At 41.0% G+C, this 26,145-nt stretch overlaps 1 protein-coding gene across 1 annotated transcript in view; it reads left to right on the top strand.

The window, feature by feature from the left end:
- The window catches only part of ARNT2 (aryl hydrocarbon receptor nuclear translocator 2), a 102,770-nt gene that overhangs the window by 29,906 nt on the left and 46,719 nt on the right, over positions 1 to 26,145 (top strand). The window contains exons 3-5 of the mRNA XM_068410184.1: positions 2,732 to 2,779; positions 8,501 to 8,714; positions 10,894 to 11,107. Coding sequence (XP_068266285.1) covers positions 2,732 to 2,779; positions 8,501 to 8,714; positions 10,894 to 11,107 — 476 coding nt within the window. The remainder of the gene's footprint in view (positions 1 to 2,731; positions 2,780 to 8,500; positions 8,715 to 10,893; positions 11,108 to 26,145) is intronic.

Here is a 26,145-nt window from a genome sequence, read left to right as displayed (position 1 = left end):
TCTCAGTTATGTTTCAGCTGCCAGTGAAACCAGTGAAGGATATGCCTGATGTGATGCTTTTTTGAGTGGTTTCAGGTGGAGCCAGCCCAGTGCTGGCTGGAGTGTGCCCTCCGCTTGTAAACAAACTGCTCTTGTGTGACGTTCACTTTTGCATTTTTGGTGTAGGTAGAAACATTGCGATTGAAATAACTCGGAAGTTTGTTCTGGGATGTCACCTGGAGGCACATTGTTCTATGTGGGGAAGAAGTGGGTGGGTAAGAGGAGACTTTTGGCTGGATGATAATGCGTAAATTGCTGAGAGTATTGTATATGCAACAGATCTGGGGAAATACGGGCTGCTGGTGCCAGCGCTGAAGGGCACATTTGGGGTGACAGGTAGCAGCGGGTAGGCTGGGTCCCGGCCCCACGGCAGGAGCAGGGACGCTGGCTGCTGGAGGTCGGTGGTGTCCTGCACCGAGAGCTGCTGGCTGGGAAACTGCGTTTGGGGATCGTTAGGTGAGCAAAAATGTAATTTATCATCATGAAATGATGATTGCATCAAACTTCACCAAATTAAATGCACATCTTTTCTTAAGACTCTTTGGGGGAAATGGTTTTCTCTTTGCTTCCTCCAGAAATGAATAGTCACTGTTACCATCTGGAAGATACTATTGTGACTTTTCTAATACCGTTTCCAATTCCTGTGCTTGTTTGCTGCCCTTGTCCTGGTTGTATATAGATTGCTGTGACTCAGACACATCTTTTATAGACCAGTTTGTCTTGGTTATCAGAGTTAGGGAGCAAGGTGGTATTGCCTGACTGGCACTCTATGCTGACTGGCATGCTCCTCTATGCTGATGTAGTTTTAGAGAGCATTTTTACATCATTGTTCCCACACTCTGAACGTACAAATCTTAATTTGTAATTGGTGGAGGTTTCTTTTAATACTGAGTATCCTGGTTTCATGGGGATAAAATTTATAGTATCACTTTTCGGTTACGTTTTGTTTTAGTTTGTGGCCAGCCATGGTGATCAGGGCCATGAGCAGTGAAAGCCAGGGCAGCTGCCCCAGGCTGGCCCACAGGTGTGTTCTGTAACATTAACGTCAGGTCACTATAAATGGGAAAGCTGCTGGGGATGGGGGCTCTTTGCTCTGCTTTCCTCTCCATCTTTCTCCTCCTTCTCAACGATTGCTATCCCTGAAGTGACTTGCCACAACTCTGTGGGATAAGTATAATTTTGTGTATTTTTGTATTAGCGTTGATATTGGTTTCTTTATTTTATTAAATCTATTTAAATTTCAGCCCATGAGTCTCCCTCCTTTTCCCAATTCCCTTTCTCGGTTGGGGAAGGGACGTTGGATGATAGAACAACTGCTTATTGTTTAGCCCTGGGTGTGGGCTAAACGAAGACACTGAGATAAATATTATTGTCACTTTGTAGGGTTTTTGCCTTTAATATGACTTGTATCTGTTGTTAATATGAAGAGTGGTAGAGACATGGAATCTGTAATTGTATGAAGTTTTATTACACTGAAATGTTAGAAAGCTTAGAGTGTTAAAGAAACCTGCCAAAATTGTTTGTAAAACAAAACTGTGATTTCCTGTCTACACAAATTACATTTAAGTGACTGATCAAGGTCTCTATATTATACTAATGTATTTTCTTATTAAAATAAACACACTAATACAATAATTGTATATGATAATTTTATATCAGCTTGGTTCTTAGTCTGCCTTAATGGCAGAGTCACTCCCTTATAATTGGGATATGTATTTGTCCACCTCTTTTTAAAGGTATAAAAATGTATAAAATGCTTTGGAAATTATACTATTGCATAACTTTGTAGTGACTTAATATCAATGGGAAGGAGACAATCACACTGCCTAACATAGGAAACTAATTTAGGTGGCTAATCTAGGAAGTTAATCCTTCTAGTCTCTCTGTGTAAGAAGTGAAGAAAGAGGTTTCTGCTTTTTGTGGCTTCCTGGAGGAGCCTAACTGGAGGGCTGAGGTTTGGCCCAAGGAAGAGCTCGTCTCTTCTGCTAGCTTAAGAAGGTGGTCTGGGAAGTAAATCAGGTAAGTTAGGTGCATGGTAGACCTATAGGTCATTTAAGGAATGACCACAGGAATACCGCAGAGTAGTTGCCACCTGCAGACTGGCTGGTAATTTGTGTGAAATGGTTGGTAACAAAGGGCAAGTTTGAAGAACGCACCACAGTTACAGTCAATAGTGGTGATGTAGATAATCTTCTTAGCAGGGGGGGTGGGAGTTTATTCTGCTCTACCTCTAACGTGTTTTCTTTAGACTGGGGCAAAAGTAGTGGCCTCGTGTTTATTATGTGTACAGCTTTAGAACTTTATTTTCTTTAGCCTTAATTTCAGTCCTCTAGCATAGAGTCCCCACTGATTTCTGTAAACGTCTGTCAGGCCTAAGAGATATTACTTCTGACCATCTCACAGGAACTGCATTTGTTTAATATTTCCTTTTATTTGTTAATTTTAACAGTGGAGATTTCTGTGGAGAGGAACAGTGATTCATTATTTTTTTTAAAACTTGTATTCTTTGTATTCGTGGCATCTGGTGAGCTACTTCTAGGGGGTCTGGAGAATATGAGCAAGAGTGGAGTCTGCAGTCGTTAACACCTCTAGTCAAAATATAAATCAAACAATGTTGAGAACTGCTGGCTTCAATGTTCATGTCACCATTGCCAACGTCATGATTACTGATTTGGAAATCTTGCTTTTACAGAATGGACTTCGATGATGAAGATGGGGAGGGGCCCAGCAAATTTTCAAGGTGAGCGTTTACGAAGAGTTGGCCAAATCACTGACTTCTTTCAGTGGAGAAAGAGAGCTGTCTCACTACTGATGTTTTAAAGTCAATATGAATATGGCTGAAGAACTTGCCAACAACTTGACCTAAATTCTAGTTACTGTTTTTATCAGCTTCCTCTGCAAATTAGGCATCCTGGCAGAAATCTGCCTAATGTAGTTATTGGCTCACAAAGCTGACTGTGTGTCGTCATTTCACTCTGCAACTATGTCAAATGGGAAAATTGTGATTTTAGCTTATTATTTCAACTGCTGTAGATGAACTTTGGTTATTTGACATTGCTGAAGTTGTCTTTCTGCCACTGAAAATGAATTTTATTTTTAATTTATTTCAGACATTAACTACTTGTTAAGACAATATGACAGATCCTAGAGGTGTGGATTGTTTTTTTAAGATTAAAGCTCATTATGTACCATTAGGTGTAACTGAATAGTAAAAATTGCCAAAGTAAATGTTATTTAACGTGGAATATTCTAGGCTAGGAAAAAAAACCCAAACATTAGAACATCATTGGCATTTTTTCACTTTTCCTTTTTTTTTTTCTGGTCACACTGTTTGCATTTTTTCATTAGAAACCAAGCAGCTGCAGTGAGGGGTAGATACTTTGAGGCCCACTGATAACTGCTGATTATCCAAATTGTAACTGTAGCTATATAGCAGCAGCCATGTTCCAACACAGCTGTCACGGTAGGGTTTTAACAACATCTTCCTAGTCAGTCTGAAAGATAAGTATTCTGAAGATGTGTTGTAACACCATATCAACCTACTGGACAAGACCAGCAGCACACCTGTTTAGCTGGTGTCATTTACAGAAAGGATACGCCAGTCTCTGGTGATCTGAGGGCTAGTCTTAATGTTTGCTAGAAAATACATGTTAAGGGAACAGGATTTGTGATGAATGTGACCTGATTTGTGCCTGCATAAGCATCAGGGTTTCTAGGCACAGTGGTGTACGTGCATTGGTCTGTCTCCAGCCTGGCTTCAGCCTTTCAAAGTTTGATGGTGGGGAGAGCCAATAGTTCTGTTGTTTTTATTGGAGAAATATGCTGTGCTGTGCTTAGACTCAGTTACTTTTAGATGTCAGATCAAAATCTGATATTTAAATCTTAAATGCTGTAAAAACCCCAGATCGTTCTGCTTTTAGAGAGTACAGAAAAACAGCGCAGAGGTGCCCAGGGCCATGTTCAGACATCCTCCTCTAGTTGTGCCCTCCTTTTAGGACTTTTCCCTTCTCCAAATTGCTCACGTGACTGATTCCTAACTTGTCTTGGTCAAATTTTTTTCGGTTAATAAAGAACTGCTGTTGAAATATTTAAGCTAACCCAGCTGGCTTTGACTGAATAGCCTGAAGAAGCATGCACGCAGAGAGGTCAGCTGGGGGACTGGAAGGGAGAAAAGAATAGCTGAAGGCAATAACATCTTCAGCCCAGCCAACCAGCCAAGGATGAGTAGATGAGTCCCAAGGTAGCGGGAGCACAGGAGATAGATAGTGGCATTAGTACGGTACTCCACGTGAGTTAACACACCTTGCTTCTAAGGGACTTCCAAGCCAGCTCAGGTACCTCTGCATGGCATCTCATCGTCCCATGGAGGCATATGCATGTACTTCTCCCATAACGGCATGTTGCCATTCCTCACTGAATCTGTCTTTTTGTTTACAATTTTTGGGGCTCAGTCTGTTCTCTGGGCAGAGTCAAGTAGAAGAAAGTGGCATTTTCACTAGAATGTTTTGAGGGTGCTGGTGTTAAACACAACGTAGAAAGAAATACAGCTCAAGTCTCAGTTAAGCTTTTTCTTCAGAGTTTGAATGAGTCTTACTGGGGAAGGAAAATATGAAGCCTCATAGAGAAACTTGCATGATTGGGGTACTTAAAATGAGTTTTAAAAAGGAAAAAAGTTAATTATTAGCTTTTTAGAAGAAAAAAGATGCTTAATTGTGCTGTATTACCTTGTAAGCTAATACATGGAAGCGTCACAGGCTCTGTTGTAAAAAATGACATCATTTGGAAAAGCTAACTAATACAAAATATCACTTGACTATTCTTGAGCAGTAATGATCTTCAGTTCTAGAAAAGCCAATAGCCTTATTTTTGTATTTTTGAAAACCTACATTTTCTGTTTTGGAACAAGCATTTTGGTTTCTACAAAAGTACAATATTTTTCAAAAAATGTGCCTTTTTGTAGCTCTTCTAGCAAAATCTAATTTCAAAAGATTAGTACGTTTTTAGGAAAGGGAAAGGAGGAGCAGCATGTAATTTTTTAGTAAAATGTCACGTTGCTGCCTGTCTCTGGGACAATGCTTCAGGAACAGTGAAGCTTTAATCCCATGGGGCAAAAGTCCCATTGATCAGGATTTCCTCCATAAAGCTGCTGCCAATGCACTGCACGAACCTGTTTGGGCATCGAACTTCTGTTGATTTGAGTAGGAATGAGGTGCCTGTTCACTTCTAGGGCTTTAAGCCAGTTTGAATTTCACTTCTATTTACCCAGCAGTGTTATCTGCCTGACTGACTTTTTCCAGTCTTCCCAACAGACAGCACAGTGTCTGTACCTACTAGAGCATTTTTTTGAAGGCATCCTTATATAAATTAAGCGTGTGTCTCTGCCCTCCCATGTTATGTGTAGACCATCAGTGCCCTCTGCTGAATGGAGTGAGTTGTGGTTGCAATCTGGAAAAGAGACAGCTCTTTCCCTTCCACCACAGCAATGAATATTTCATGGGCTGCTGTGGATAAAAAGCTCCATGGTGTTTTCTGTAACAGTGCTGGTTGTTAAGTTTCCCAAGCAATCAGTGTATGTCAAAGTGTTTTCATAAATCCACTGGAATATGTCTCCAGCTTTTTAAAATATACAAATGAAGCTTTTGAATCGGCATGGCTTGGAAGTTTCGTCAGACTATGTTTGCTTTATCGTTCTCATGCCCTCATTTTTCTTGCTGTTGTTTGTAATAGTTTGCAGTTGTGAACCTCTTTGCTTTCTGCTGTGTGTTGACTGTCACGCAGTGCATAACCCTTGTGAATTTACTTGCTGTCTTTTGTTTCTAGGTATGATGGTGATCAAATTTCTGGTGATAAGGAAAAGTTTGCAAGGTAGGCGTGTTCTGTAGAGCTCTTCTACAGAGAGAAAAGAGAGGGATGGTCGCGTCCAAAAAATCTCAGTAGGTGTGCCTGAGCCTGGAGAGCTGGTTATTTTGTTTCTAGGTGGGGTGATGATCAAAGTACTTCTGACACAGAAAGGATGGCCAGGTAGAAAAAGGGAAAATCAAATATGGTTTGCCCCCATTTTTATTTTATATGATTCAATTTTGACTTATCAAAAGTCAGGAGGGTTGGCTGATCCAAAAATACTTGAAATCAGAAATACTAACCCTGGACCTAAGTGGGTTTGGATCAGCTCCCGCAGCCTCCTAAAATTTAACATCCCTCCAAAGTTTCCATATAAAAACAAAGTTAGAAATGACAGAATTAGGACATCGTTCTGTATACATGTTTATGAATGCCAGGGTTCCTAGGGCAGACACTTTTGGAAGAGGAGCACGGCCCCTCTTTTTCTTTTAAGGGTTTAAATTTGAACTAGTTTCAGGAAAATTTCAGGGTTTTGTTTGCCTGAACGTTTTCATGGCCAGTTGATTAACATACTATTACTTTTGAGCTTCTATGATCATAAATGAAATGGACTGTTGGGTATTCTTCTCTTTCTTCTCAGAAAGTTTTGCAATCTCTTTGTTTACTCTTTATAATGGTTGTTTTTAATGTTCAGGAGTATTAAAATACTTTAGTGGGAGACAATGGAATATGTATTTATAAATGTAAACTATGTGTTGGATACGTGTGTTCTTTGTCTCTCTCTTCTTGATCACCATTTCTGTGGAAATGCTGAACTTAGAGCAACTTTTCCTCATGTAAAAATGCATTTTTCTTCCCTCTGTCCATATTTATCTGCATGTATATGCTGACATGTACACACGTGTGCTCTTATGTACATGTGCACTGTCACACAAGCAACAGCGTACACGCTCGTGTACGTGTATGCGATCCAACTCCCACAGGCATTGTTCTCTCCTACACCTCTGCAGACCCACACAAAGGCTGTTTATCAGCCATTTGAAATGGAAAGAATCACTATTATGGTGTAATAGATAGTAACCTTAACCAAGGGACTGGCTGTAACTTACTGAATGACCCTGAGCTATCATTGCAGGGACCCATAGCTGGATTTTCTGACTATCAGGTAGTGAGCGTAAGCATCAGTAGGAATAATACCTCTGCATGTAGCCCTAACAAGTGGTATTTCTGGATACAATGCCTCATGCATATAAGCGTGCAGGGGCAGGATGCACATTGTAATACGACTCATATTCTTTCCTGCTTTTTAAGAAAAGGCTCCATTATTAAAAGTAGCCAGAAAGCTTGCCAAGCCTAGCTTCTGCTTTCACGATCACTCTTTGTAACAGTCAGTCCCAAAGAATGCTGCAGTTTCTTTTAATGTTGTGTTATCGTACCGGTCAATGCTGATGGACTCTCCAAGTGATCACCTTTCGTGTCTTGTTGGATCAGCCATCGATCCCACAAGAAAATGCCCTGCGCAGCTCATTGAAATCAGTGGAAGATGCTGCTTTGACATCTGAAGCATCATGTACCTGTTGTGTGCTTGTATTTAGCTGCCACCTGACAGGTACAGTATGGGAAAAATAAGTACTAGGCACTGAAGTATTGTAGGTCCATTTGGACCATCTCAGCTGTATATATTGGTGTAATTCCTTAATAGCGATCAAGCAATGGTGATTTACAGTATGGGAAAACTGAACTCCCAGATCTTCAGTTCTGAAAGATTTTGGTGACTGTCCATTTTGGGAATTCTGAAATTTGACTCACCACTTCAGTCATATGTTTGCTATAAAGGATGAGAACATTGGAGCTCAGCCCAAAGTGAGGCAGCATCAAGTACTGTCATTGTTATTTCCCCACTGTGCTGGATTGTTCTTGAACATAAATTCTGATCTATGTCTGACAAGTCAGATGTTTACTTGCTGTCTTTCATACTCATTTTATTTATTTAGTGGGGTTTTTTTTGTATGTGCTGTTATACCATATATGGTCCCAGTCCTGCAGTCTGATCCTGTAGGCATGTAGTGTCTCCCGATGGGAATGTGGGACGTTCCCCACAGCATTACAGGACTGGAGAGCTGTGTTGTCATCGAGTGGGGTTTTTTTGTAAGGTAGCACTGACACTTAGCGCTGACCTGATCCAGCTGTTAGAGGTTTCCTCTAAAAGAGACCTTTTATAAGCAGATCCAACAGCTTGAGCAAGGACTGGAAGCTGTGAGATGCATCACAGCTCTTGCAAATTTGGGAGTTTGGCTGGAGTTGACAGTTGTCAGTTCCTCACATCTTTCTGCTTTGTTTTTAACCAAAGGAGATTAAACTGGTTAAGAGATTAATGCCAGAAGCCAATAGCTAGAAATATGGGTTCTCTTCACAGCTATGGGCGAATCGTGTTTATCCTTCTGTGGCCCGGAGTTATAAACTGAGGGATAATAGTAGTTACCTTTGTAAAGCACTTTGCTCTCCTGGGGTGAAACCAGCAAAACAAGTGCGAAGTATTATGATTCGTTACCTCCAATTGAAATACTTACACTGATCATGTCTGCTTTTCTGTTGGTTTGGTGTTTCTTTAAATGTTCAGGGAGAATCATAGTGAAATTGAGAGACGCAGGAGAAATAAGATGACGCAGTACATCACCGAACTATCTGATATGGTACCCACTTGTAGTGCGTTGGCTCGTAAGCCTGATAAGCTGACAATTCTTCGGATGGCTGTTTCACACATGAAATCAATGAGGGGCACTGGAAACAAATCTACTGATGGAGCTTACAAGCCTTCGTTTCTTACAGAACAGGTAAATTTTTTGCAAATGTCTGTTTTCTCTGGTTTGTGGTCTTAAATGATGTGAGGAAATGCTAAGAGGAGTAGAGTCTCAGCTTGATCCTTCGCTGTTGTGTAGTAACTGGTACAAACTACATATCCAAGGGGTGAATACAGACAATTTTTTGTGACTGGACTTGATCTTAACTGTATGACAGATCCCTCTCTCTGAAGCAGCAAAATGGACGTTCTTATCATTGAGGTCTGTCCATCTGAAAAGCAAGTCTCTTGCTGTCTCTCATCATCGGAAAAGAATTTTCACCTCTAGAACTGGGTTATTCCCATCCTAACAAAGATTCTCTAAATAGGTAGAAATGAATCTGGAAAGACCTGCCTCTCCCTCCTGGGTTTAGAGGAAGGTTAAAAACATTGTTTAGTTTCAATGCCTAAGTTCCCAGCAGTTGAACTGGGCAGAGATGAATCCCATCTGTACCGGCTGAGGTACGTCTTTGGTTATATTTTTGATGGAAGAAGGAAGATGCACCCAGTGCTGGAAGGAAAACTGTGTTTAACTGAGCGCACTGGAAATTCCTACCACCTTCATTGTTTTTGAAGTCCTATGGGTGTAATGAGCATTTTTGTGGTCCGAACAATTTAAGCACTTACACATGTAAGTTATGGCTAGAGGCAATACTTATTTCTATTAGAGAAACAGCAGCTGCTGCCGACCTCTCAGTGTTCACATCTCTACTTATTCTGGCTTTCCTGAAGTGTGTCTCTGGAGGGACTGTGCCATTCAGCTGGTTGTTAGTAGGGCACCCTAGTCGCTTTTCATTGCAACTTTTTGGGTTTTTTGAACCTTGCAGAAGGACAGAGTTTAACTTCATCTTTGTTAATAATGTATGCAGAACAGGTCTCATTATCCTCTGTATAGTGCAGCTAGCTATGCAATGAGGTTTTTTATTTAGTAAGTGGTTCAGAATTTATGTGCGTTGTTTTCAATAAGGCAGCAGAAGTTTTCGGTCTGTTAAGTGCTTTTTGAGATAAGTTATCCATTTCTTTAGTAGAACTTACCACATTGTGATCCTCACCTTATCAGCTAATATCTGCCACTTGCACACTGGCTGTGCTGAGCTGTCTAACCTGGAATGCGACTCGAATTGTCCAAAGCTCTCTGAGTTCCAGATGCAGTATCTTAACAAGCTCTGGTGGTCACTGAAGCCACCAAGCAAAGGCTGTTCGAGCTTGTTTCCCAGGAGTTGGAGTGGTAGTTGTCATCCTTTCCCCTGAGAGGTTTTCAAGCTCTGTTAAGCAAAGGTAGCGTTTCTGTGTGATGCATGCAAACTGTTGTTTGCATGTGCAATTCAAGGTATTGGGTGTCTAGATCCAGTGTCTGAAAATGAGGGACAGAAATACCTTACCTTCAAGGCCAGTGGTCCCCTTCCAGTCCCAGATGGGGTCAGGGCTGTGGGTACTGCATCTCAGGTGGATGTGTGGGTGCCTTGGGACAGAAGTACCCAGGATGATGAGCAGGGGGCCATGTAAAGAAAAGGCCAAAGATGGAGGTGTTCCAGACGCTTTGAATCTCTGAGGCTTCGTATTCACAGGCTGGAAAAGGAAAGCAAGTGATACAACCTTCTTGTGTAGTGGCTTGGGCCCCCTGATGGGAGGGGAGGCTGGGGATTCCTGTCCCTGTTCCCATTACACTTTCTGCCTTTCATCCAGTGACTGTTTAATTTACAAACAGAGCTCATCTGAGGGGGAGAAAGAAAAAAGCCAAACCAGAAAGAATTGTTGGTTTCTTTCCAATTAAATTATCCAGGATGTTTAATTAAGGGATGAGTTTGCCATGAGTTATAGCTATTCATTTCCTCTGTTTGTACTCTTAAATAACTTCTTATTTTTTTAATGTTAGATGCCTATCACACAATATGCAGTGAGTTTTAGTTACTTAATTTTCCTAAAGTGTATTGAGGTCACCAGATGAGAGGCAATAAAGGAAAACAAAGTGTTATTTGTTATTAAGATCAGCGATTTATGGCCTGCTGCAAGTTTGGTTGTGTTGTTATATCAGTACTACAGTGAAAATTTCTGCCTAGGTTGTGAGCAGCTACTGAGATTGCAAGAAAACAGTATTCTTTGGCAGTGACAGATGTGTTATTTAATTCCCTTTTCTTGCTGGCATTCTAATCAAATCCTTTTTTTTTTGGAAGGAACTGAAACATCTCATCCTGGAGGCTGCAGATGGGTTCCTGTTTGTAGTTGCAGCTGAGACGGGGAGAGTGATCTATGTATCAGATTCTGTGACTCCTGTGCTGAACCAGCCGCAGTCTGAATGGTTTGGCAGCACTTTGTACGAACAGGTTCATCCAGACGACGTGGAAAAGCTGCGAGAGCAACTATGTACATCTGAAAACTCTATGACAGGTCAGATATGTCTGATGTATGGTTCTGCGTGTTATGGATCCCTGCAGAGTTTTTCTGGCATTCAAAATGCCTGGTTTAAAAATCTGGTAAAAAAGAAATTCAGCAGGATCAAACTGCCTTTTTCTTGCAGGCAGCGCAGTAATGTAAATCTTGTTTTGCGTGACTACGTTTTGCTTCCTATTTGTTTGACTTCAGTCAAACCACCTTCATGTAGCTCTGCATTCAAACTTCTGGCTTGGGTGGGTTTGGAATCTGGATTGTTTTCAGGCTTGGTCTGGAAATCTAGATTGTTTTCCTTTCATCCTCAATGAACTTGTGACTTCTTTACAAATATGTGTTTCTTTAGGGCAGTGTTTATTTTGAAGGCAAAAATCATACTTCAGACTTTTCCATTTTCATAAAAGTTCCTTGTGCTTCACTAACGGGAATCCTGGGGAAAATATCCAGTGTTTGGCAGCTGAAAATCTAGTGGATTTTAAACAGGAGGCTTGCTCCTGTAGCAATGGTGTAAGTTAGCTCTAAGTTGACTACCTATCATTTTGCACTTAGAACTAAACCATATTCATATCTTCTGGCTTTTACAGTTTTTCATGCTCAAGACTGCCACCAGGAAACTACCCTTGTCTTTAATAAGATACATGTATGTTAGAGCTATGAGAATTGCTAAATCCTGTTTTAACTCAAACTTGGAAAGGAGGAAACCCAGCTTCTCTTTTTATTCTTCCAAATAGTATGTTTCTAGCTAAAGGAAAAAAGCTAGAGGAAAATATTTATAACAAAATCCTGATCCACGCAGAAATCACATAATTTCTTCTTGCTTTAGTAATTCAGAATTTTGACCTGGTTTGCTCGAAGTTTTGTTGTGTTTCATAACTCAAAAGGATAGTGATCCAGTTTTCAGTGAACCTGCGCACTGTTTACAGCTTCCATGTCAAAGCAGTGCCAAATTCATGATTTCCTGTGGTTTGAATGTGATGTGGTTTTGGCAGAGCTTTCCTGTATTCAAATTAGAAACTCAAAGCAAGATTCTGTGGTGAAAATCCAGATGGATCGAAACCAAGTGAACAGTTAGGGGAACCTGTGCAGAAGAAAACAGCTGAGTATCATGCCACAAGACTTGCAAAAGAGCACAACCTCTGGTTTTACTATGTAGCATGTAATACGTTTTAACGTATGTACCATCTTCCTCCAAGAAGCGATTCGTCCAGAGCCTCAATGAGCAGTCGTGTTCGACTTCCAAAAGTGCTCAGTTATGGGGCTTAACCTGCTCAAACTAGAGCAGGACTAGACAAACACAGTACACTTCTGAAAACCCAACTCTGTATTGTTTCCAGTTTTAACCATGTGCTTTTCTTTTACACTGAATTCATCTGTAGCCAGTGGAAAGAGAAGTTAAAATAATAGTATTTATAGGGCTAAATCTTTTCCCTGCCTGAGTCTTTTGGAGTTGTCAGACTGACACGGAAGGCTTGTAAATCTGCTGTACATGGGCAGCTGAACATTTTCCCAGTGTGAGGAAAGCATCAGCCTGTTTTGAGCCAGGGCAGCGTGCTTAGCTACGTTCCTTAAGGTGGAGAGGCAGGCTGGGTGTAGGAAGGTGCTTTTTAGGGACTGGAAAGTGTGTGTAGTTACAACTGTTCCAAGCAAGTGCAAGTAAGAACGGTGCATAATTGGTCTTAACTATATGGGGCCCTTTGTGCAAGTTTTCCTTTACAAAGTTATTGTGGTTACATGTACAGTGCATTTTTTTGGCCAGCTGAACACCCCACAAGCCGTAAACACAATCATCAGTCTGCTTCTGAATCAAGGATAGACATATAGTTGTATGTATATTATCTCTCATAAGATCATCATAGAACAAATTTTTTTGTCTGCTGCATTTTTCTATCTTTTTAATAAAATTAGTGTAAAGCAGGTGACATCATAATGTAGTCCTGCTTTTTGAGTAGTGTTGTTTTAAAGATGTGACTGCTGAAGTACATATTATAGTAGTAGTTTTGTCAGTCTGGAGCATATAGATAAACAGAAAGCTCTAGATTTGTTATATTAAATCTGCGTTTCCTTGACCCTGTAAGGTATTGTAAAATAAGAGAAGCCGTCTTCTATAAGGACTGTCAGTCCAGCATCGATTTGCTTATAAATAGCATGCAGCAGGACTTCAGGAGCATCACTCTTGCTCCTTTGAGATACCTTTCTGGGAGCAAGGTGATTCTAGAGTCCGTTCAACAAATTACGCTTTCCTTCCTGTAACACAAGCCACATTGAGAGGAGTAGCTTTGCTACAGGTAGGGATAAAATGAAATTTTGCACTGAACAGACATAATGGGTGTCTTAGTGACGTTTGAAAAGAAGTCAAGTAGGTAAATGCACTTCCTTTAAGTCAGTGTTTATCAAACCATTTGGGCTCTCTTGGCTTTCCAAAGTTATGTTTCATGCAGAACAAAGGACAATGCAGAACTTGAGAGAGATGCAAACTGCAAGCCAGCCAGCTGCGTTTGATGTTTTTCCTGTTCAAAGTGAAGTTCACCGCAGGCAGCAGGAAAATCCTCATCTTCTAGTGATCTCTGGCTGTTGAGCACAGGATCTGCTTAGGGAAAAGAAGAGATTTGCAGGTGAAAGTGTAATGAAATGTTATGGTTTTTAATTTTGCTTTCTTCCTCATCTTCTCAGGGTCCATTTTCTTAACCCTATAACCTCCTCCTTCAGCCCTTGAACTGGGGAAGCAATGACAACATCTTGACAAAGGAGAAACTTCACTTGCCTTGCATCAGATCAGAGCAATGTCCTTTGGTTGTATTTTTTCATCCTGTTACAAGCGCTGATCATTAGTGTTGCATTGCTGGGGTTTTCCCAGCACCTCTCAGCAATCCTGCTACCCAGAGAAGCTGGTCCAGACCCGGAGGACTTGGGAGGCTGCCACTGCTAAAGGGGAGCGACAGAGAACAAGTCAGTGGAGAAAGCAGGCTCCCTCTCACATTTCTGCCCCCAGGAATAAAACTGGGACTGGGACTGGGACTGTGGTTGCGTGAGCGTTTCTTTGGCAGTCGCACCAGCTTATGCAATCCTCACCTCATCTCACCCTCTCTTCCTTTGGCATTTATGTGGTACTAAATGAGTCACATCAAGGGGGCTGACCCAGCCAAAAGCTAAGCTAAGCAAAAAAACCCTTGTTTTTTGGTAGAAACAGCTCTTTGGCCCACCTTATCATAGGTTGCTTGAACTCTTGTGCTAACACCAAGGGGAAACGGGCAGTGAACAGTTAAGGGTAAAGAGAGGACAGGACTTCAGGAGCAGTAAAAGCATATGCCAGATTGAAGTGGCTGTTTAACTATGGCCTAAACCACGTAGTGTGTTTGGGGAGTTAGTTGCTTGCTGTATTTTTAACTCTCGGGATATGGGGAAGGATGGATAGTTTCTCTTCCATTTTATATCCTTGGAGATTTTATTCCCTGGAAATGGAACAATTGTCTGCTTGTTTATTGTACATTAATTGCTAACACATTGTAGCAACAGGAAAGCTGAACTGTGAAGTATATGTATGGTTTGAAATGCTCTAGAAAAGAGAGCAGCTGAGACTTGATGATAGCAACAAATAGTGCTCCCAAGAAGTCTGTACATGTGTCATGGGCATGATTAATCAGAATGGGGCAGATAGTCAGAGTAATAATTTATTTTCCCTCTTTCTTTTTGGCAGTCTGCAGATGGGAAAACAAATCACTTCAAATATGGATGAAGATCAGATCCCACAGTAGGATCCATTAGCAAAGACCTCTTTACCCTTAGGGATGCGCTGATGAAACTTGATGGATGTTGGGTTCAGATGCAGGTTCAGGGTTGGAAGTTGTGAATGGCTGAATAACACACAGCATGGTGGAATCCTAATGCCAGCAAGAGCCTCTAAACAGCTGCAGACAACAAATCTCTGGTGGCGCAGAGAACAGACAGAACTTAGATTTAAGTGCAAAGAAAAACAACTTTTGAAGAATACCTCTGCTACATTTACTCTCCAAAAAATGACTGAGCGAGTACTGTAGTAGACGGTCCTTCTGTTAAAATATAGTGTTCCAGAACACTTTGCCAGACTGATTTCTACCAATCTAATTCTCCATAGGCAGCTCATGGAAGAGCAGAGTGAGGAATATAGGTACCTCTGTGTGGTTGCCTGGAAATAACTCCCAAGTGATTCCATGATATGTCTGAGATATGCGTGTCAAGGCTGCGAGGTCCCTGTTCCTGCAGCCAGCATCTTGAGTGGTGCAAATGGGAAACACACAAGTTTATGATATTCAATTCTGAGCTCCAAGCAGCACAGCGCATAGTAATCCAGCTATAACATCTTCCTTCAGCCTCACTCTCTGTAGCTAAGGTGAGGCAGGGAGCAGCATATGTAATCCCATCTGTGGCACAAAGCATCCTCAGGACATTCAGGATCAGAAGGAGTCCTTGCAACCTGTTATCTGAGTAGCTAAGGGGTGCTGAAACTGTGGACCTGTGACTGCAAGAAAATGATGAGAACCAGAACCTCTACAGCTTTCATTTTCAAGTGATTTAAAAATGACTGAGTCAATTTACTTGCTAGCTGGAAAAGATTAATTGAGGTTACTTCTGGACAGAACTTGTATGCCAAGTTTCATCTTGGCATGCTATTTTATTGCCGTATTTTATAAGTACAAAAAAGTTGAACTTTTTGATGGAAATGGTGACTGACCACAGCAAAAGTTGAGCTGATAGGTACCTTCTTAGAAGAAAAGACCACTGTGTGATAATTCACCGTGGTTTGTGAATATTATGGAAACATCACTCCACGTTATACAAGCAGAGCTTTGGGTTGGGGAACCTATCTCACAGAACCTTCAAATAATATGTTGTCTTTCAATGATGGTTTCAGCATATGCAGTTTGCTGCCCAACTGCAAAGCTTTCTGTTACCAAGCACAGTTTGTAGACACAGCCACAAAATCCAGATGCTGTGGATAGAGTCAAATTGTCCGTAAAAATGAGAAAAATAGTCTTAAACTTGAAAGAGGGCAGTGCCAGAGACCAGTGGAGAAGCAAAGTAAAGCTTTCCACAGCAATGAACAGATGGGAAGTGCTCAACAAACAGTAAATAACCATGTGGAAGAGAAGATTGGGACTAACTTCTCTATACAACAGATACTCTTCCTAAAAATCAGTGCAGGATTTTTTGTGCTGTGAGCTGTCTTATACTCCCATGTCAATTTTCCAACTCTGATTTCTGCATGATCTTTCTTAGAAGAAAGGAAATTCTTCTCGTACACACTGCCAGCCAGTGAATGCAAATGTGGCTTTTATTCATGATCACTGTTTTGAACTCTGACTTCAGTGAATGATTTAGGACAGACTCCAACTGATACAGAGAAGAGCTGGATGAGACTCCTATTTGGCTTCATGTGCAAAATTCTCCAAAGAAATTCTAACAGTAACTTGAGGCATGACCAGAAACTCAGCCCTGGCAAAATACAATTCTGTTATGCCCTTAATGTTGTCATCAGTACCAGTAAACACTCATGCCTAGTGAAAAACTAATATATTATCAAAACATTCATTTAATGGGCTGACTTCTGCACTATATTAGCAAACCAGGGAGCTTCTCCTCATGCAGTTGAAAATTGGATCAGCCTATTTATTAAAAAAAAAAAAAGGGTAAAAAAGCCTATTTTAGGTATTGGTGCCAAAAATTTTATACCAAAAATATGTTGTCAGATGCTCTGTTTTCCCTGTGTCTTTTGTAGAAATGAAGATACCTGCCAAAGATGGATGCTTTTCTGCCCAGAGCTTTTAACGCTCCTTGGAAAAAAAAAAATTTAAAAAAAATCCCTTTTGTTCAGAGAAGTGTGTCCTTGCTGAGACAGTCGACAAAACGAGGAGCTGTAGTAAAGCTCCTTTGGGACTTTGTTCTCTAGCCTTTGGTTCTGAAGAGCACATTTATCAGAGGTCTGTGCGTTGGAAAGGTACTCTGCTTGTGAAGGGCTGTTTCAACTGACAGCACTTGATTTCTTTATTTTTTTTACTTCTGTTTGTGAACTCTTTTAAGTACATGAACCCTAAAGAACCATCTGTCTCTGAAACGTGCCCAGCCCAGCAGCTTAGGAAGTCAGAGTACAGAGAATTAAAACCAGATCTCAGTATTTTAGATTTTAACATCTTAGCACAGGATGACTGACCTAGTAAGACCGTTAGTCTCTGGGCAGGTAGGGAATGAGTTGTATTTTTTTGTTTATAGAGTTAATAGCGACTTGTGCCTTTTATCCCAGCATAAATCAGTGGTTCGTCATCAACTGTTTTCATTGAATGTCCATGAAACATAACAACCTGTAGGGTGAAGTCAAGCAGGCATCCAGTAAACACAGACAACAAAGCAGGAAGGATGGGGAGGAAAGTTTCCATATACATGGTATGAGATGTCCTGAAATATTTTATGTTTCTGCAGGACTGTCTGAAACTTGACTCGTAATATTTTATGGGATTTTCCACCCACCCACCCACACATACCCACACACCCCCCCACTTTATTCCTTAGAAGGGTGGAGGCTGGAGAAAGCTGTGCCAGGATTATTGCACCTGCAATGGAAGAGAGAGATTTGAAAATAGAAGCTTCAACACTGAGGTTGTCCACTCTTTTTCACGACGTAAATTCTTGAAACATACTGCATGTATAGAATATATATGAGTGATTCATGTGAACAGAGTGTTTTAGGTTTCAGTCTGGTTTTACTGTAGAAAAAGCCAATTTTAGCAAGGCATCTTTTCCTATTTTAAGTGTGAAATCTTGGAAGAGATTTGGCTCGTTGCTGACGAAAGACCAAATCACCATGTGATACCTGTTTTTCAGCAGAGTTATGTGGTCCCACCGGCATTGCGGTGAGTGAAGAGAATGTTTCAGATGTAAGACTTTCCATACACACCAGCCCGTTGCCGTGCCATTATTCCAAAGAAAAAATCTGCCCACATTTTTGTGGACTGTTTGTTCTTGTAGCAGGAAGGTCGTGGTGCCAGCCAGGGATGGCTTGTGAACTTGGGCAGTGCCAAGCATAGGATTTTGTGGGCTTTCAGCTTTAGTCTCTTCAGCTGGTGGGGTTTTTACATGTAGGATGGAGGAAATTAATGTTCTGCTTCCCCTATCCCTGTTCTGTTTGCAAGCAAATGAGTTAGTGCAGTAGATGCTTAGGAGCAGGAAACAAGGAAGCTGTGCCTGCATGGCATCTACGTCTTGGCTAGAGTGTGCTTAGAAGTGATGCCCAAAGCCTCCGTGACTTCAGCTCCTCTTCTGTCATCATTTGGTTTGATCAAACACAGTTTGCCAACTCTGTGTGTCAAAATATAAAAGCTTAGTGGGTGAGTAAGGGCCAGCCAAGTCTGTGAACGTGCTGGGGTCCAGAAGGCAGACAAGGAAAGTTTTAAATATTCTGTGCATTAAATTACACACGTGGGACTTAATGTTTCCTTTGCAAGTGGGTTGCCCTGTTTTTCGGTTGAAGTGAATGGAAGAAATCCTTCATTCAGTTGTGGCTATGTGACCAGTGACTGTGGTCCCATGATATTACAAGGGTAATGTGGAGGGTGGAATTTGGCTTTTTGTCTTGTTTATGTGAGAAAGAGGACTTTAAGGCCTTAGAGGGCTATTCTTGCCCCTTGACACACTAGACAATACCACAGAAATAAGAAAAACCCCGTCTGCTCTCAAAAAATAGGTACTTTCAAATGATAATATTTTAAACGTATGGTACATTTAATATCTCTAACTTATTCCAAAAGAATTTTGTTTTGCTTTGGTCTCTAGGACTGTTTCTGGGGGGAAAAAAATCCCAAATACTGGAAGAAGCCAGCTATGTATAAAACAGTTCATAAAGCAACTCCTACACAAACACAGTGACCCAGTGCTCTCCCTGCTGCTGAGACACTGCGTTTGGGTGGATAGTGCTGGAAGGAAAACTAGTGATAATGAGTTGCTTTTTTTTAAATTACTTTGGTAATTATAATGGTGGTTTAAAGAGATCAGTATATGTTTTTACCAAAATAAGGAAGCAGCTTTGGCCTAGTACTCTGAGACAGACTTATTACACCTGATTAGCGTTAGGGAATGCTTTTAGGGTGGATTTTCAGGTGTTTGGGCATGCACGTGCCAGTGGGTATTGCGGTTGTTATTTCCATTCAGTCTTCACCGCGAGTTTCTCACTTGGAAACCGCTGCATACTTAGATCTGTTATCACAGATGTATGACTGGATCATTTTCAGTTGCTGGGTTTCAAGGGTGGTGGGTTTTTTTAATGTTCAATATTTATTCAACCTGCTCTGTTTTGTTAACCGTGATGAAATATATGGAGCTGGTGATTCCCCTCCACACTTTTAAAAACTACTAGTGCTTCACAAATACCTAACCAACTTCTTTGGTTAACACATTGCCACTAAAGCAGTCCAAGTGTGCCTCTTGGAATCTTTTGGCACTGGCCCTGCTTGCAGCCCCCTGTAAATCTCAGATGCTTCACTGCTTCGATGGGAACTCCACAGAGGCTGGGAGGATGCAGTAATAGCCTTAACATCTGCCCTGTGGAGAGCTAGCTTTTCCTTTAGCCTAATTTGAATGTTGTGTTGTCTCAATTAAGTTAATACAATGCACTAAAATATTTTGTTATTACGTGAGGAGTTGTAACAACAGACTAGGGAGGCAGAGGGAAGAGTGGTGCCTTGGAGTGGCAGTAGTCCACCCCGAGTGTCCGCTTGCTTCGAAAGGGGAATAGCTGACTTGTCCCATGCTGCTGTCATCTCTCTCTCCTTAGCAGAAACTCTCCTATTTCATAACGCTGGGACAGCAGAGGCAGGACTTCCACAGTCTTTGTCCCTTCCCTGACCTCCCACCAGCTTGCTGGGACCTTGGTACCCTCTTGCTCCTCAGTGGTATCCTGCACAGAGCTGCGTGGAGGGAAACGCCTCCCATAGAGCGGCAGCACATAACCAGGGTGGTAAACGTGGCCCGCTGGCGGTTTTCGGTGGTTTCATCTGTTTTATTGCAGTGCCTTAGATCTGAACTTATGTCATCACTTCTTTCTATTTTCCTAGTATGGAAGCTTTTGCATATAATTCATAAGTGTCTTGAGTCTTCAAAAAGAGAATTAAAACCGATAATGATGTTTTGCCCGACACCTGACTTTAATTGAACTGAAGGAGCAGCCTATAAAAACAACCAGACAGCGTCCTTGGGCCTTTTGTTCTCCTCCCTCTCTCCCTCCTTGTGTGTTTAAATTTAATTCTGTCTCCTGCAAAATATCTCACAAAATCATCTTGCAGTCATTACTTATTTCCTCTAATGAACTATCCCATGGTGTGTCACTGGCTCGTGTGGAACAGCACGCAGCCAAATCTCAGAGGCAGATGATACTACTATTTAGTAATAACGCATATATCCCAGTTATTTGAGTTTGATAATGAAGTACAAGTAATACAGAATGCCAGGAGATGAAGCTTTTTTGGCAGGAGTGTTTTTTAGTAAAGCTTCCTGCTGAGCATTCAAGTGAAACAAATAGGTTAATTTAAAAGCTATTTGCAACCTTTATGTATTGATTTATTATGCAGATGTGCATGGTAAAAGAAGAAATGACATTTTATAGGGTTATTTTGGATAGCTGTCTGGTCATGGGAGTCTCTGCTGATGGTGCTTTGGAGTAACTGTTTCTGAGGTTTTCCATCCTTTTTGTAGTTGTAGAAAGTCTGCTCTGTCTTTTGAGGAGCTCTTTGTATCTTGGATCACCGTCAGGCCTTAGTATGATAATTTTCTCCAGCTCAGACTTTCCTTCAAATACATCTGATAATTCCAACAGAAGTGCTGCCCCAACTGCCCAGCTCATGGAACCATGAACTTGGTGATATTTATTTGTTTAGTGACTGAGCCTGAAAGTACCTGCAGAGATCAGAACGCGGCTATGTCAGAACTTACACAAATCTGTAGCAAGGTAAAGCATCTGCTGTTAAAGTTTAAATGGACAATGCAAGGATGAAAAAAGAGGATCATCATCCCAGATAGGGGATGGAAATGGAGAAAGATGCTATTGTATTTATGCCTAGGGAGAGCTTACACATCTGTATGGCCTTTCTACAGCTGTTTTATTTAGCATGCTGAATATTTCCCATACATAAGATAACCATCGCTAATAGTTTCAAAACACATTTAGTCCTTAAAATGTTTTAGGGTTTTTTTATGTTATAACTTAACTTTCAACATGTGCTTTGAATTATTTGCTTGGAGGTTTTTTTGTGCGTTTTTTCCAGGTCCATCAGTGGAGAAACTCGCATGTGATCTGTAACACTATCCCTTCAGATAGTCCCTTAAAATTAACTCAATAGCAAGGCTCAAAAGCCCACATAGTTTCCTTTTTAATTTAATTAAAACGATGCATATTTGCCCAACACTGTGGAGAATTATGTGATGCAGACTGGTTAGTCAAACGTGAAGGCAGGCACAGTGGAGACCTTTTGGCCTCATGAGCTTTTATAAGAACAAGTTGTATTAAGCAAACAGCTGTGTAACATGAGGGGTTTCTTATTGAAAAACAAGAGGGGGTGAGAAAGCTTTTCAATTGCCCCTTTGTGGGTCAGTGTCTCCAGTTGGTATGTAGGGGACAGACAGATATTTAAAAATAGCTACATTTCAATTGCATTACTACATTTTTTATTTATTTAACTTTGCTTTTGATTGGATCAACTCTTCATTTTATTGTAAGAATGTCATAACTTGACTCTAATGCTTATACAACGCCTTTTGCAATTAGATGATGTAAACCTTAACATATTTAGAGTGTTTCAAATAGTCCCCCTGAGAAGCTAGATGAGTGAGGAGAATGAGCTTTGATGGTTTGTATTTATAAGCCCAATATTATCCATCGTTATGGGATAGGTAGTTCAGGAATTTTTTCTTGAGTGCAGAGGGAAAAATGAGCAATAGAGAGCATGTCCTGGTTCTAAGTAGCATTGTGAAAGCGGTGTATTCAATTCAAGTGAAATTTCTTTTCTTTATTCAGGCTAATTCATTTCAGGTTCTACATTTATATATCAAGAGGTTATCACAGGATATAAAGAAAGACAAAATCAGCCACCCAGCCTATAGTCTTCTTTTCGAAGCATAATCATGTTTATTTATCATTTAAGCTGATTATGCCATGATAAGCATATAGTCATCATGAGATTTTTATGGACTTTCTGAGAATCACTGTGGATCACTGGGGATTATATTATTGAGAATTTTCATCTACAGCTACAGTGTCTTGAGAACTCATTGCTTAGATGAGCTCAGACCCTGTTCCTAGCTGCACCTACGCTGCTGGCTGACCACAGGCAAGAGAAATCGTTCCTTTGGGCTTCAGTGTCCTCATCTTTAAAATAGGAGTAAAGTTGTGGGTCTTCTCTGAAAGTTGCTTTAATGTCTGCCAACAACAAGTACATGCTTGGAGCCAGTTATTTATTTTGTATACTGATATATTTGTTTACCAGTGTATTAGTGATGCTTTGTAATGTAGTGGTACGTGCAGTGGGGTAGGGATGCGGTGCTGCTTCTGCTGCACGATAAAACAAGTATGTGAGAGCAGTGAAGCCCCAGCCTGTGAGAGCTGAAGCAGTCTCATAGCTTTTGGGTGGAAGTCACTGCCAGCTTTGGAGCAAGAGCGACTGCATTTTACCCCTGCCATCCTGCAAGCTCCTTGGTTGATACGTGTGGAGTCTAATGACAGCTGGGAAGTCCTGTGTGGTCGCTGATTTTGTTCCAGGCTGTGTAAGGCTGACTGATTTTACAGTTGTACTGTGTTCTCAGGTGATATTGGTATATCACCATCCCCGTGGCTTTGTTCTTCTGGAAACGTTGGGCCAGGGCACAAGATCCTGTACAGCAGAGGAGAGAGGTATAAATGTTGGCTTGCTGTACAGCCTTGCAGTCTCCTGTGGGGAGGTCCCATCCTCTGTGTATGGTCAGAGCAGCTGGGAAGCAAGGGTGGGAAGTGTGCATGGGGAGACCTTGTTCCCACCCACAGTGCCACCTCCATCAAAGTCCTACTGACCCGCTCCTTGAAAGATTTGATAGGATCATGATTTTAATATCAGGAAAGATTTAGATCTCCACAACCATCTCCACATGATCAGGAACATGTTCTCCCCCAGCATGTCCTGAGCTTCCTGTAAGCAGGGGGTTGAAGTTGTGATTATGGACCATAAAGGCCATGACACCAGTAAGGGATGACCTGTGCTACCAGATGCCTTCCAGGCAGAACACAGGGGCTCCCAGACCCGCAGAGCAGACAGTCTGGGGAACAGACCCTTTCCACAAGTGAATTAAAAATGTATGTGCACTAACAGTGCAATTGTGATACTTATTTTGCATGAATCTGAAGTATGAAAGAGAAAAGCCTGCTGCGGGTTACGAGCCCATCTGCTCTGGGTCACTGCGAGCCCTGGCACCCGTCCCACGTCGCGGTGCTGCGTCTGGTGCAGGGGAAGGCAAGCGTGTCAGGAGTGCCGGTGCCTGTGTGCTGAGGTGTTTGTGAATGAGCAGGGGGTTTTGGTGAGTGTGTTAAGCATCACAAGTTAGCAAATTTGTTTTGTAAAAACCACCTCATCAGGCTCTTACTTTCTAGAACTATGCGTTCTTTGTGGCCTCTCGATGTGTTTTAAATGCTATCAAGAAGTGGTGTCTTTTTGTTGTAGATTTAAGATAGTAGATACCATGTCATTTACAGAGCGGGGACTTGGGCTTTCAGGACAGGACTGTGTACTCTAATATGTGTATGTACGTGATAGATACGTCTGTGCTTTTATGAACATTTCTTTTATGTAAATAATAAACCCCAGAATGCTGAGAGAAGAGCTATGTGATATGATTTTTTTTCCCCAATGTATATATTGTTTTATTTGTATATTGTGAGCTCCTTCTGGTTTATGTAAATGTGAGTTCCTGGAAGGAGAGCCTTCAAATACTGTGTTTGCATTTCAGTTTTGATTCTTAATGTGTTCTTAGATCATCTGTAAACTTTTTTTATATTGGGATCCGGAGGGTGGATGTATGTTTTCTAAACTTAATAGAGCTTAAAGCACTTGCTGAGCAGCATTGAACATGAGATACAATTGTATCCCTTACAATTGTAAGGGTATCAATTTTTAAAGGTTTTTATTTTCTTTTAATTGTTGAATTAATGCGATTAATTGTTGAAATAATTGCTTTGCTCTGGCATGAGCTTATCAAGAGTAATTTAATATAAATTGATCAAATTTAGGTTATTTAATCTTCTTATTGAAGACATTTTGCTTATGTATTCATAATGCATCCATTGTTTTCACGAGGAGCTCTGCCAGCTGAATACTTCAGTTGGTGCAAAGCTGAAGGTTCAGCTGTGGTCGGTGCATATGTGTAAACTGATAAATGAAAAATTTGAAAAAAGAAGAGTTTCACTTTGTTTTCTGGAGCTTTATCATTTATCCCAAGCAGTGACCTGTATCTTATATCTGTACAAACTGTTGTGGCGTCAGTGTCCAACCACCATTGCTGTCTTCGTGCACATCTTTCATATCCCGAGGTACAGTAACAGAGGTGGCTTTTGCTGCTACGCTCATGAGTGATAAAGACTTTTCTGTGCTGCCTCTCTACAAATGATAAATAGTTTATTGGCAGTGTTGCACTTCTGCATGGTGGGCTGGCAGTTAGTTTTAGTTGAGAACACACATCTTTAAGCTGATCTCTGCTGCTACTTTCTAAAGACTTAATGTACTACTAGAGAGCGTCACCGTAAAAGGAGTCCTTTGTTCTCTGACCCTTCAGTCTGGGGGTCAGCTTACATTTGGAGCTGTGTCCAGAAGCATCAGTACCTTGACCATCACTTTGCTTTTATTTTTAATTATTTCCTCTTGTTTTCCTGCATCCCTGTCTTGCTTTTTCTGTTTTTATAGTAAGACAAAGATGGTTTTAGTTTTCATAAGGATTTTTGGGTGCAGTATTCCTGTGTCCTGTTTGTCTTCCCTGAGTAGCCTGTGGAGTATTTTTGATGAGCACAAAGTCATCTTTTGTTATCTTGTCCAAACCAAACTTAGTTTATCGTTTATTTTATTTTGCCTGGAAAGAAATATGTAGACAGTCCAGTGGCTGAGAATAACTATGAAATATCTAACTTGTTCTTTGTAAGGCAAGATACTGTCAACTACAGCACAAAGCTTGCTGGGTTGCTGAAGGTATTGAGGGTAAGGTGAGACTCCATGTATTAATTCAGGCTGTTTCCTTATAAGGTCCGAGCTTCTACACAAGACAGCAGTCCATCTACTGATGAGTTAGAGGGAAATGGAAAATTGTCTCATGTACTTTGCCAACAGTATTTTTGTGTGCACAAGGCCAAAACAAATTTCTTCTGATCTTTGTAAACAGGTAGTAGTCTTTTGTTGCAAAAGACAGGTATTTCCATGCTGCAAACTGGATGTGAATACCGTATGATTGTTTTTAGAGACAGCCAATTCAGCTTGCACTGAAATTTTTGCAGAAGAATGCCCTCATGTAACAACCTTTCTTTCTAATTACAGACTTTCTAATTACAGACTGTAGGATTCTTAGGAACTGGAAATCCAGCAGAGAAAGCATTTGTGGTGGAATTAGGTATTGAAGTTTATGGAGTTTTGAATCTACCAAAAAAAAAAAAAAAAGAAAAGAGAAAAATAACAAAGAACAGACTGTGTTTGATTACCAGGCTATAAACCTTAGCATGCAGTGCTTAAACATGGAGGAACAAATTTTCTAACAGGCTGGTGCTATTGTGTAAAGATGGATTTGAGCCAAACTCCCAGATTTGAAACCCCATGAACTTCAGTAGGCCCAGGGCAATCCTTGGCTTAGGTTCATCCCAAACATTGCAAGCACAGAAAAGGTATTTGAACATTCACAGTAGCAACTGGAGATCCAAAAAGGGGAAGGTTCATGCATATTCTGTTCACTATTTGCACACACAAGGGGCATATCAGTGCCAATGTGAACATTTGTCCCCTTGATCATTATGAGGGCAT

This window comes from Nyctibius grandis, chromosome 11 (genome assembly GCF_013368605.1).
Source record: "Nyctibius grandis isolate bNycGra1 chromosome 11, bNycGra1.pri, whole genome shotgun sequence".
Classification (NCBI taxonomy): domain Eukaryota; kingdom Metazoa; phylum Chordata; class Aves; order Nyctibiiformes; family Nyctibiidae; genus Nyctibius; species Nyctibius grandis.
The sequence above is the reverse complement of the archived record's forward strand: the minus strand, read 5'-3'. Positions and strand labels throughout refer to the sequence as shown.